The sequence below is a fragment of the Mytilus edulis genome, chromosome 13 (assembly GCF_963676685.1).
Source record: "Mytilus edulis chromosome 13, xbMytEdul2.2, whole genome shotgun sequence".
Lineage (NCBI taxonomy): Eukaryota > Metazoa > Mollusca > Bivalvia > Mytilida > Mytilidae > Mytilus > Mytilus edulis.
Genome location: NC_092356.1, coordinates 58,659,076 through 58,672,326, shown reverse-complemented (window position 1 = coordinate 58,672,326; position 13,251 = coordinate 58,659,076). Strand labels below are relative to the sequence as shown.

Genomic DNA, 13,251 nt, shown 5'->3' with positions numbered 1-13,251 from the left:
GTAAATGTAAATGATTTGTTATATTGTCCCATACATGAATATATATGGTTTAGGGGTGGGTTTCCAAGTTCTTAAACAGGAGGGGGTAGGGTGACCCCAGGAACTCCCCCTATATTTCATTTAATTAGTTATATTGACCCTTACATTAATATATATTGTTAAGGGGTGGGGATCTCAACAGTTTCCAAGTTCTCAAATAGGAGGGGATGGGGTGACCACAGGGACTCCCACTATATTTCATTTGATTTGTTATATTGTCCCATACATGAGTATATATGGTTTAGGGGTGATGATCTTGACCGTTTCCAAGTTCTCAAACAGGAGGGTGAGCAGTGACCCCAGGGATTTCCCTATATTTCATTTGAGTTCTTATATTGATCTATACATGAATATATGTGGTTAAAATAAGGGATGGGGATCTCAACGGTTTTCAAATTCTCAAACAGGAGGGGTGGGGTAACCCAAGGGACACACCCTATATTTCATCTGATTTGTTATATTGTCCTATACATGAATATATATGGTTTAGGGGTGGTGCTCTCAACCGTTTTCAAATTCTACAACAGGAGGGGTGTGGTGACCCCCAGCACACTCCCCCTATATTTTAATTGATTTTTTATATTGTCACAAATATAAATATATATGGTAAAGGGGAGGGGTCTCAACCATTTCCAAGTTCTCAAAAAGGAGGGTGTACAGTGACCACAACAAGGACTCCCTCTATATTATTTTTTTATTTATTATATTGTCCCGTACTTGAATATATATGGTTTAGGGATTGGGATCTCGACCTTTTCCAAGTTCTCAAACTGGAAGGTGTGGGATGACTCCAGGAACTCCCACTATTTTCATTTTATTAATCATATTGTCCCATACTTGAATATATATTGTGATTAGGGGTGGGGATCTCGACTGTTTTGTAAGTTCCCAAACAGGAGGGGGTGGGTGCCCCCATGGACTTCCCCTATATTTCATTTGATTAGTTATATTGTCCCATACATGGATGTATTATAGATGAGAGGTGGGGATCTCATCCGTTTCAAAGTTATCAAACAGGAGGGGGTAGATTGGCCCAAAGGACGCCACCTTTATAACATATGATTTGCCTACATTCAGGTATTACATCATATAATTGCATTATTTGTGAAAATAAAGTAAGAAACTTCCAGCTACTTTAACTGACCCTTCAACAGTGAGAAAAAATAACTCTTCAAAATTGCAGTAATATGTTTACACTTTAAAAGCATCTTACATGCATTATCAACATTTATCACTGATAAAGAAAATTTATACTGTGACCAGGAACATATATATTGTTAGATATACTGTTCCAAGCTGTCACATCAAAAAGTAATTTTGAGTTTCTGTATAAAATATTTTCTGCTTTTTCTTTCTTTTACATATATCTTTTGGTTCTCAATTCCAGTGTTTATATTCTACCATGCTGCTTGCATAGATGTATTTTGTCACCTGCCTGGATTTTTTTGTAGTTGATCGCCCAAACCAGGAATTACCCTTATCCACTTCTGGAATCAGATCTGATATTGTACTTGTCTTCTTCACAGCAGCTATTGTCATTGTGTTTACAATGTTGTTTTTGTCAGTCGGATACATTTTTACTTGAATTAACACATTTTTTGTCGGTGATTCCTGTATATAGCTAGCGGTTGAACAAAATGGACATCGTTGTCATGAATAATAATGATTAAGATAAGTTTTGAGATCGTTTATTTGGAGACTTTGGCAAAAAGGTTTGCAAAGTTATTTTTTATTTTCTTTCAAGTGGAACTGAGACTTCTATAACTGTGTTATAGTTGTCTCAGTGTGGAAGGCCTGTCAGGCATGGCTAGTAACCAAGTCGAAACTGGAAGGTCACGGACCTCGAACCACCGCTTATTTGAACCCCTGCCTCCAAATTGAAAAGATACGAAAATTTTGTCTTCTAATTTGAAATTGCCACCAACAGCATGAACAGTTGAACTTATTATATAATAGACTACTGACGTAGTTGTGCTACCTATTGACGACAAACAATATTCCTACGTCTTTTGCCATTTGGGAAATCTAAACTACTTGTCTTTGAAGATTTTCGGCGATTAAATATTTCATACAATTGTTCTTTGACATCTTAGCCAAAAGCACAGGCGATAATAAACTACACAAGGATTCCTAATGAGCACTACTTCCTATGTGCAACTTCAAAACTTTTGGGAGATTCGACGATCATTTAAGGTTTTTCTGGTCATATTTTTTGTAATCCAGGTTTAATCCACCATATATATGAAGACGTCTGTTCAAAGTCAGGAATATGACAGTTGTTATCCATTCAGTTCATGTGTTTGAGCTTTAGATTTTGCCATTTGCTTAATGACTTTCTGTTTAGAATTTTCCAGAGTTTGGTATTTTTGTTATTTTACTTTTTGCCATAAGTGGATCCAATATTAGTTCATACATCAAAGTATGCTATGAAGTTACCTGATGTACCAGGACTACTAAATTTAACTGTAGTCATTGGATTAGCTCCTAACATTATTCTCATATTTTACCCACTATTTAACATCTTTTTGTAAGAAAACGTAGATAACAGTTGTTCTTTTCTAGAACAGTTTTGCCATTTTGCAATAAAGTTTTCAAGTCATTAAGTAAAATAAAATCAAAAATTAAGATAGGTCTGTCTGAAAAGCTTATTTCTTTAGAAACAATACTTTTTGAACTCAGATATTACATGCATTAAGAAGCAATCAAAAGTGGTGTAATCACGCCTTCCTTTTATCAGTACTCTTAGCTCGTTAAATAGGACTATTTTTATCAATCAGTAGTTTTATCACGCCTACCCTCTTAATCAGTACTCTTGTAAAGTAGGACTTTTTTTTTGTTGGCAATTATCCCACATCTTATTATTTTTATAGGTATATGGAAGAAACCATTTATCATGTTTATTCTTATTTCTATTTAATACAATCTGCAGTCCTGGATAAAAAATGCTAAATTTACATGTTTGACCTAAAATAGCCATTTCATACATAGTATTTGGTAAAATATATATATGAATAACAGCTCCAACCAAAAAAAGATATTTTGCGCAGGTTTACATCTGTAAAATACATTGTGTAACAAAATATCTTCTAAGGGAAAAGCTGTTGGGTCATATCTAAATGTTAATGAGGATCTTAAAATCAGGCTATTTTGCAGTTTTTGCTCTTTTGCACTAGATGGTAGAGAAGTTTGAATACCAATATTATGCGAGACAAAATTCAGAAACATAAATACTGATGTCTGACAGACTGATGTCTAATGAAAAAACAAAACACAAAAACATAATATTGACCAAGGAACCATGAAAATGAGGTCAAGGTCAGATGAAACCTGCCAGACTGACATGTACTATTACAATTATTCCATACATCAAATATATCAAATGTATGTATAATGATTGGTAGGTAAATATGTCTGACACACAAGGTGAAATGATTGGTAGGTAAATATGTCTGACAAACAAGGTGAATTTTCAAAAAATAACAATGAAGAATGAGTGATGACAACAAAATTATTACCATTATATAAAGACCCGGAGTTGATTGATAATCCACAACATCTGGTGGGTTTGGTGGAAAAATTTCTACTGAGCCATTAAACCAAAGAATTGTTGCATTTGGGTTAGTATTTCCTGTGCTGCATTTATAGGTTTCTGTATATCCTTCTTCACCAGAAGTACGCCCAGTCAGATAAACTTGGTCTACGTCAGGACCATCTGCAAAAAAAGATTAACGTCCCTTATTAGATAAACTTGATTTACGTCAAGACCATCTACAATAAATGATTATCTCCCCTTATCAAATAAACTAGACTAACAACTCAGAACCATCAGGTTTTTTTCTTTCTAATAGGATAATGTTTCCAATGAAAAAAACATTTTTAGACAAATAAAGTTTGACATGTATTAAAGAACTATACTGATTTTTTATGTAATATGTGAATGAAAGAAATCATTGGCCTTTCCAAAAACTAGATTGGCTACTCTTCATGTGCATGTGGCTGTTGTTATCAATATTCCACAACCTTGTTTTGGATTGCCTTTTGTTATCCATCTTGTTTTTTTGCCATTTTCAAGTCTTCCTATATATTGAATGATTGTATATTTCTTATACAGCAGCTTCTGTTGCATTTGTTTACATTTCAGTTAACAGAAGGGGATTAAGAGCTTTACATTTATTAGACATGTCATAAATTGACTGGTATGGTCTCTACCGTCTGTGTCACAACTGTGGGTGTTCCACTGTCGTAGCCTCAGTATTATGTGGCTATTATTTGTTCTTTTCAGTCATTTGTATTGGCTCGGATGTTATAGGTTTTTATTCTGCATATTGAATTTAATCCCCCATTGGTATTTCCTCCTCCCTCTATACTTCTTTATAAAAACCAAATGTTGAGCTGTTGATTTTTTTTTGGGGGGGGGGGGGGGGTATGGTTTTTGAAAACTGCTCAAAGTGTACTTTTGAGTTATTGTTTGAAAACTTGAAAATCACCCCTTTTTGCTATTGTGTTGACCCAAAGCCTACTGTGTAAGCAAAGTAAGACTACACTGATTTCTTTTTAAACATTAAATAACATTTTATTGTATATTAATTGCACTTACAATGTACATCCAATGTCTCCCTGTCAAAGCCGGTATATGCTAAATTTGTCATTGTCACAAAACAAAATACAGGCACACTACTATACCCTCTACCTATCATTCTAATCTCCGTCACAAATGATGTATAGGTGTCTGTAACATTGTCATACACAACAGTTGATGATTTATTTACAGGTGTATTATAAATATAAAGCATGGTCACATTGGGTGCAGGACGACTTCCTATGGACGTGCATGTGAAAGCTACAGTATCATTTTCTTCTACTGTGAATACACCTTCTAATCTAACATCAGTTGGTTTTACTGAAAAGATACCAAAATAATATAATTTTCGGATACCATAATATAATAATAAGCAGATACCAAAATATAATAGAAATCGGATACCAAAATATAATAATTTAATTTTGTAAATAACGCGTCTTCTGATTGGCTGACGTTGTATTGTTTATCAGCTCATAGACACAGGTTAGTCATGTGATTGGACGTCATCAACGTTTTTTCATGGTTTACTCCGGTTCAAAATGGAATTGATAATTAGATTATAAGAAATAACTGTTATATTTTTTGTTCTGTCTATTCGAAATAACATATAAAAATATGGTGCACACTTTAAAATAACCCGCTAGGCCAGGGGCGTGGCCACCCTGAGGCACGACAGCACATGCATCCACCTCGTTTTCACACACAAAAAAAAGAGAGAGAGAGACAGATGAATTGGTCAATCGGAATCGGACAGAGTGATGCATCTATTAATTTCTATTATGAACATGATATTTGTTAAACGTTCGGAGACTGTCTGTGTCTTTTCCATGCCGAGAGCTGCCAGAAGACTGCAACATCGTGTAAATGTACCGGCTGAAACCCCCAGTCAGTACTGGAAATGTGCAATGTTTCTACCATTTCTTGATCTCCTGAAACATAAACTTACACGCAGATTGGGTTCTAACGAAGAGCAGTTTTCTGCCCAGTATTTGAAACCAACAAAGCCAAATAGGATTAATTAGGAAGCAATCAACATATCATATGAGACGTATATAAATGACCTTACTGTTAACAATGTTGCACAGTTTTGCAAGGAAGTAGAACGATGGATTTTAAGGTGGGATAAGCAGCAGACTCAAAGCCATCCTCTCTTTCGGAAACTCTGCCAATGACAAACAGTGACTTATATCCAAACATTTACATTTGTCTGCTGATTGTAGTAACAATGCCGGTGACAACAGCAACAGCAGAGAGAAGTTTTAGCGTAATTAGAAGAGTGAAAACTTATGACCACTCTACAATACATATATATATACAGAAAGACTTTCTAGTCTGTCCATCCTTCATGCATACAAACATTGGGAAATTGATATTGAATAAAGTTATTGATGCATTTGCTGTTTAGAAGAAGCGTCGTTTGGAATTCCTTTTTTCTGACCAGAATTAATAGGACTTCAAGTTTGAAATTCAAAAGATTGAATCATTGTTTTGATATGTTTAGGCTAACTCAAAATAATATAGTATTGTGTTTATGATTATGGTTTTTTTTAGACATCTTTGCTTACATCCAATTCATTTGAACTTTACAAAATTGCTTACATCCACTTCCATTTACATTTTGGTGGATAAATGTCTCATCGGCAATCATACCATATCTCCTTATCATTTTATATCTATTTTGCTCAATACAAATACTTATATATGGACAAAATCTCTGTGATTTTAAAAGCACCCACGTCGTACTAAAAACACAACAAAAAACATGTTCTTAAAGTCTTCATTCGACTTGAACATTTCGAAGTTAAACAAATAATTGACAATAAAAACCACAACAAAAATGTACAAATTTTGATACGGTCGTAACTGTTTTAAAACGCTATATATGCTGAGCTTTGTCCTGTACATTAGGCGGCCCCCAGACCCCTTGCCCTTCGGTTGGTGATACCACTCATTTACAAAGGGGCTACGCCCCTGTAAGCCATTTATTCAGTGTGCATCACATTTTTGATGTTATTTCTTTGTAGACAGAAAAAATATTACAGCCATTCCTTAAAAAATAAGCAGATATCAAAATATAATAATAATCATATACCAAAATATAATAATAAACAGATACCAAAATATAATAATAAACAGATACCAAAATATAATAAGAGTTGGATACAAAAATATAATAATATTTAATCAGATACAAAATAATAACATAGAAATTTAAAAAATGGACATTTAGCAATATGAATGTCCATATGAGCATGATGAGTAACACAATTCATTTTCTTACAAACACATTAAAATAAATGTATTGGTTATATGTTTTATTATGCATTATCCACAGTTTGATAAATCACACCATTATCCAACGCACAGAATGAAAAAAAGATTTGCACCTGAAATCATATTATTTTCTAAAACCTTAAAAAACCTCATCTAACAGAAGATCTGACAAGGAAATTAAAAAAAAAAAAAGTTTCATCATGTTTATCAGTACACAAAATTTTCATATATCAATCACCACCAGCTTTTAGTAGGCTTCAGTTTTCTTTGTTAATGTGTCTTGTGTACTATTATTTGCCTGTTCGTCTTTTTCTTTTTGAGCCATGGTGTTGTTAGTTATTTTTGATCTATGAGTTTGGGCCTAAATTAATATATTGTTTGTTTCCCCAATCCCGACCCTGCCAAGCCAGGTGTGGGTTGGAAGGTAGGGAAATAATTTTATTTTTTCCAAAAAGCTTGAACAACATTGGACAATCCTGCAAGCCTGAAAATTGGAAATGAATAAAATTATATTTGACTTAAATTTGACGATAAAATTTTATGAGTAGCACTATTTTTGCAGGGTCGGTCGGGATTGGGGAAACAAACAATATTTTATTTTAGGCCTTGATTGTCCCTCTGGTATCTTTCACCTTCTTTTAAAAAGAAATTCCACATTTTAACCTCCAAGTTAACATTGTAATATAGTACTGCTAAGTACAGAAAATTGAAGTTACTTAGCTAAAGATTAGGTATTTGTAAGATAAAAGATGACAATACATGTTTCCTAAGTTATGAAGGTTACACTGAGTGTGAGGTGATTTGTACAACTAATTCTTTGAATATCAACATGAAGCAACTACCAACAAATCATTTATTTCATAAGCAACCATCAACCAATCATTTATTTCTTAAGCAACTACCAACCAATCATTTATTTCTAAAGCAACCACCAACCATGTGAACCTCCTTGTGCAATCGTTAAAAAACTCCACTATATATGATGAAACTATTTGAAATAAGTGTCATCCTGTCAACCATATCCAGTCAATTTCAAGCTGATCAACCATGTCAACTGATAGATAACATGGATAATACAATGATTGACTTATACCCTGAGGTGAAACTTTAATACTACATATTGGTAATGTTGATAATGTATTATAGGTGATAAAATCTAGTCTACAGGGATATGACCAAGTCATACACTTTTAAAATCAATAATTAAGCTCTCTTGGATATAACATTGAATTTCAAGATATAAATTTTATAAACGTTTCAAATGAAGAAACTTTTTATATATCAAACAAACTGTTTCATATTTTTACCTTAAATTTAATATTACATTTACTATGTTTACCAAAGTTTTTAAAAAAAAGTAGTCAGAATTTGGCATGATTATTGTTTACATAAATTTTTTAAATGAGTTGACTAAATTAACTGTATAAATAGGAAAAGTGTAGACTATAAGATAAATTTAGTGCCGTTTAATCCTATTATATTCTGAAATTCCTGGTATACTTCAAATTATTATTAGCATTAATAACTACAGGAGTACAAAGTTGAAATATCCTTCATAATTTCTAACCATATGACCCCATTCAAATAAATTCAAAGGCATTGATGATCATTGATTATCAAAACTAGATGTGTCGAAAGGACAAGAACGGCCCTGTCTCAAAAAGTTGAAAAATCTGCAATTTCAGCAACACATGTGGACACAAACATGATGGTAGTCTCACATATCAAAAATCAGCTTAAAATATGAAGGCATATAGAAAAAAAGACCGTATAACTGATTTTCAACAATTTTCAAAGTTGTAACTCCATAACTTTGGCAAAAATCAGCAGACCAGAACAAAACTAAATCTTGATCTGAAACTCATCATGGTTAACTCACATACCATGCATACCAAAATTCAGTCCAATATCTAAAAGTGTTTAGAAAAAAGTCTGTATAATTGTGATTTTCAACAATTTGTCAAAGTCTGAAGGTGAAAGATGGAATGACTGACACGGGTAAAACTATAAGGTACCGACAACTTTGTTGTGGTGCCATAAAGAAAGGGGGGGGGTTTCTAACTCCCTGAGGCGTGTACCCCTGAATATCCAATAAGTTTAAAATGAAGTGTGATCTACCTACAGCTCAAATATATGACAGCCCATGACTCATAAGTTCCTCCATCTGTTGAGTTGACTGACTGACAAGTAATGTTCTGTCCATCATCCCCTCGCACAGCCATGATTGTGAAGTTTACCGAGTAACTTCCATTATTCAGCGTTGTTTCATTGTAGTAGGTATTATTATACATCAATGTTAACATATCCAGCTCAGACGTACATGTCACAGTTAAACTCCTTCCCTCATAGCCATGAACTTCCTGTCGGCCATCTTTGGATGTAACAACACCCTCTATCACTGGTACCTGTGATTGACCTGTCAAAATATAATGCAGATAGATCAGTCAAGAAGGTTTATTTGTAATTCTTATATTTGTAAACTTAAGGATTATGATAATGTGCAGCAAGATGTACATTTTGTCATTACTGAATAAGAAGTCAGTTACTTCAGCACAAGTCTCAAGCCAAAAAGATGACTGAAGTCATAACAAAGACAAAATTTATGATAACCATGATAACATGATTAACTTTGGTAATGATTTATAATGCAGGGAAAATATTTGTTTCAATTTTCAATTAATAAATGACTGTCTTATAAACAAAATACAAACCTTGCAGTTTTCCAACAGTAAGAATGAATATCACAAAACAAAGGCAATCATGAAGTCCTTTAGTCATAGTGTGTGTCCATGAGCTAAAAATATACAGTACAATATTTACAATGACTAATAATCTGATTAAAACACAGATTCTGTGTCCAAGCTTAGCTTACGAGGATCTGAAAATCTTCCATACTATTTTCTGTTATAATGACCTTCAGTGGCTATCCTTTGTTGATGTGTTACTAAAAAAAAATGTTTGTCCATAATTTAGGCTGGTTATTTGTTTTTGTTTGAATTGTTTCACATTTGTCATGTTTTTTACTTCGGGACCTTTTAAAGCTGACTAAAGGTATGGGCTTTGCTCATTTTTGAAAGCTGTATGTTGATAATTTTTGTGTCATTAGGTCTTTTGTGAAGAGTGTCTCATTGGCATTTATAGTTCATATCACATCTTCTTTTTAATCTTTCCTATTCCTCTGGTTTTGTCAGATGAATACATACAATGACATACACCTTCAAAATTTTATAGGTTGAAATTTTATAGGTTGAAATTTTATAGGTTGAAATTTAATTGGCTGATAATAATTACCAGAAAAGAAAGTAATGCAAAATATTGTCAGATTTTTGAAAGCAAGGTTGGCAATTTGACACACAATCTGTATTCTAATCAGAATGAATGAATTATATGTATACTCTGAGAAATACACACTTGCACATGTAAATTTTGCCATATATTCATAATATCTAAAATATTTGTCAAAATCATTTGCATTAATGTTTTCTATCATTAATTTTACCCAAGTAAATGTAACAAGATCTAATGTGCCCATGTACAAAATGTCTGGTCTGTTTTACTGATCACCACTGACAACAATGATTGAATTGATGTTAAAAGTCTTTATATTTACGATAAACATGATTTTATCACCAGTGTCATCTGGACCATGCCATACGAACATACTGTTAGACAATATACGTATAGTGTCTTGAAATATGAAATTTATTTGTATGAGGCTTAGAAACGGGGAAATGCGACGTTCTACCGAGCATTTCCCTTGTTTCGTGCCGAATACAAATAAATTTCATATTTCAAGACACTATACGTATATTGTTTTTATACTGAAATCGATAAAAAATAAAAAAAAAAATATAAAAAGATATGTAACATATATTGTTAAAAAAAGCGTTTGGAATTTCCCTCTTGGGGTACCATCTTGGGGTACTTCCCTATGACCGTAGTCCAGGCAGTAAGACATTGACATTTTAATGAATTAAAAAGGGAAAATTAACTTAATTAATAACATGGTATATAAATTACCAATTTGAAGACATAACAAGTGAAATTAATAAAAGTTTGACATTGTTACTACACGTTGTCATGGTTGTGACGTGACGTTGTTGATGAAATACAGTAGTTGCGGTAAGTAGGCGGGGCTTAAAGGTTAGTTGAGGTCATTGACGTATGAAGCTTACGTTTATTCGTATAGCTTTATCTGTATAGTAAAATAGCTGATTGCAGTATAATACACTTTTCAATCATTTAATACAGTAACTTTAGGTTATGTTAAACTTAAAGAATCTGAGAATGAGAAACAAATTTAATAATGAAAACTTAATATTTAATTACAAGAACCATCAAAATCAGTTCCAGATCAGATGAACCCAGCTACATGTAGATGATCATGTGAATGCACACCTTACTGTCCTTACAATCATTTCATACTCTCTATATATATATTTGACTTTGGTTATACTATCTGATATGCAATGTATGCCATTGCCAGTCCCTTTCCATAAAAACTTTACATTGACCATTATGATTATATTTTGAACCATGTGGAAGAGGTTAAGGTCAGTCTTTCCATAAACCAAATTAAGCAAACCTATATGGATTTAAGGATGTGCTGAGTTCAGGGTTAAACAAAATCTTCAAATGTTTTTCTCCCGATACATGGTAAAATCTTTTGACCCATATAACACCTGGGACTAACTATTATACTAATAATAGTATAATAGTCCCAGATAACACTCATTTTGTTATGGGTTATTTATTAGTCAGAATTTTATTTTGCACAAAATGCAAATAAATTTATTTAGTTTTTCGACATATAAATCTGACAATCAAATTTTTTTTCTCTTCAAAATATAACACTATCATGACTATAAGATTATTAAGGTATGGGGGGAATTTGAATTCAGAATTTATTTTTTTGTTACCTGCTAGACCATTTTTTAAAAGAAAAAAAACATAACCTCTCTAAAATTAGGTCAAAGTCAGATCAACTAGACAGACACATAAAATTTGCCAATCATTCAATACAATCAAAAAATATTCAACTCGTGACCGAACAATTTACACTGATAATTAACTCATGCCCTACGCGCATTCGTGAATTAACAAATGATTAATGTGTTGTTCGGTCACTCGTTGAATATTTTTCTCTATTTGAATTCTTCGATTAGTTATTCTTTTTATTACATTGGCAAATGGATTTTTTTTTTGAAGAAATTAATGTAAAACATGTAAGGAACTATATCTTTTTTCTACGCATTCACAATTTGTTTTGATCCGCGGTTATCGACGTCTTGACAACGCCTTTTGTTGTATGACGTCAGAGAGTGAAATAACCATGTTTATTTCACATGTGAAATTATCGGTTTTTATTTAATTGGGAAATAAATGTTATTCATTGCAACCAATGTAATAATATATTGTTTAATTGCATTGAAAAAACTTTCAACATGTGTATGTTTTATCAGGGAATGTGATATCAACTTCGTTTTAAACTTATTTAAAATGACATCTTAAATAAGTATAAAACGAAGTTAATTAATATCACATTCCCTGATAAAACATACACATAACAACATGAGGATATCAATTTTATTAACTATGAAGGTTTTATTTTACACGTAAGTGATTGTTTAAAGTGGCCTTTAAGTTGAAGTATGAAAGAAAACAAAAAGTTCAAATAAAATATAAAAAGGGGGGTGGGGGTCCACTCCACAAATGCCTGTGGTTTACACCTATCCGCATAAATAAAAGATACATGATCTTCTCAACAACATGGAAATTTATTTAAATAAATGTAGGCAATTGTAAAAAAGAAAGTGTATACACACCTGTAGTGTATGAATGTTACCAGGTAGTTCGCATGTACTGAAGCGGGTCAATAACCTTAGGCTTAGCTTGTTCGACCGACGACTGTCGGTATAAAGTATTTGATATGTTAAAGATGTTGCACTTACATTTTATCTCCATAAAAATGAATGTATATTTTTGCATAAATTGTCTGAAAGTTATTTCAAAATATTTTTGATCTTATCTATCAAGGGAATGTAGGTAAAGGGAGAGAAACTAATGTTTTGGTGACTTTAGTCATAATGTTTTTCTGTGCTCCTAATCATGGAACACCATTATTGTAAGGTTAAAAAAAACTGTTCTGAACATTTTTGTATAAGTTTATTCTTAAAATGGAACTGCAATACAACAGACCATTAAATTACTTTGTGGTTTGGATATGGTGGCCGGATGCGGCCATTGTTGTTGTTGTTGTTGTGCTGGTATATTCCTCCGTTGACTTCGGAGCACCCTGTCGTAAACAGGTATATGGTTACCAATCGAAAAGATTGGTGGTGGTGTTCGGAAAAAAA

The 13,251-nt window shown here is 32.7% G+C and overlaps 1 protein-coding gene across 2 annotated transcripts in view; it reads right to left on the bottom strand.

Annotated features, from left to right (window-relative positions):
• Nucleotides 1–12,955, bottom strand: part of LOC139502287 (hemicentin-2-like) — a 97,879-nt gene extending 84,924 nt beyond the window's left edge. The window contains exons 1-5 of one of the 2 annotated variants that reach the window (XM_071291715.1): nt 12,847–12,955; nt 9,607–9,689; nt 9,018–9,311; nt 4,637–4,939; nt 3,555–3,751 (exon numbers count right to left, since the gene is read on the bottom strand). In XM_071291715.1, the coding sequence (XP_071147816.1) occupies nt 3,555–3,751; nt 4,637–4,939; nt 9,018–9,311; nt 9,607–9,673 (861 nt within the window). In that variant the 5' untranslated portion in view covers nt 9,674–9,689; nt 12,847–12,955. Of the gene's footprint in view, nt 1–3,554; nt 3,752–4,636; nt 4,940–9,017; nt 9,312–9,606; nt 9,690–12,720 lie in introns of both variants that reach the window. The other variant, XM_071291716.1, reaches the window with a different exon arrangement.
• Between the last annotated feature and the right edge of the window lie 296 nt (nt 12,956–13,251).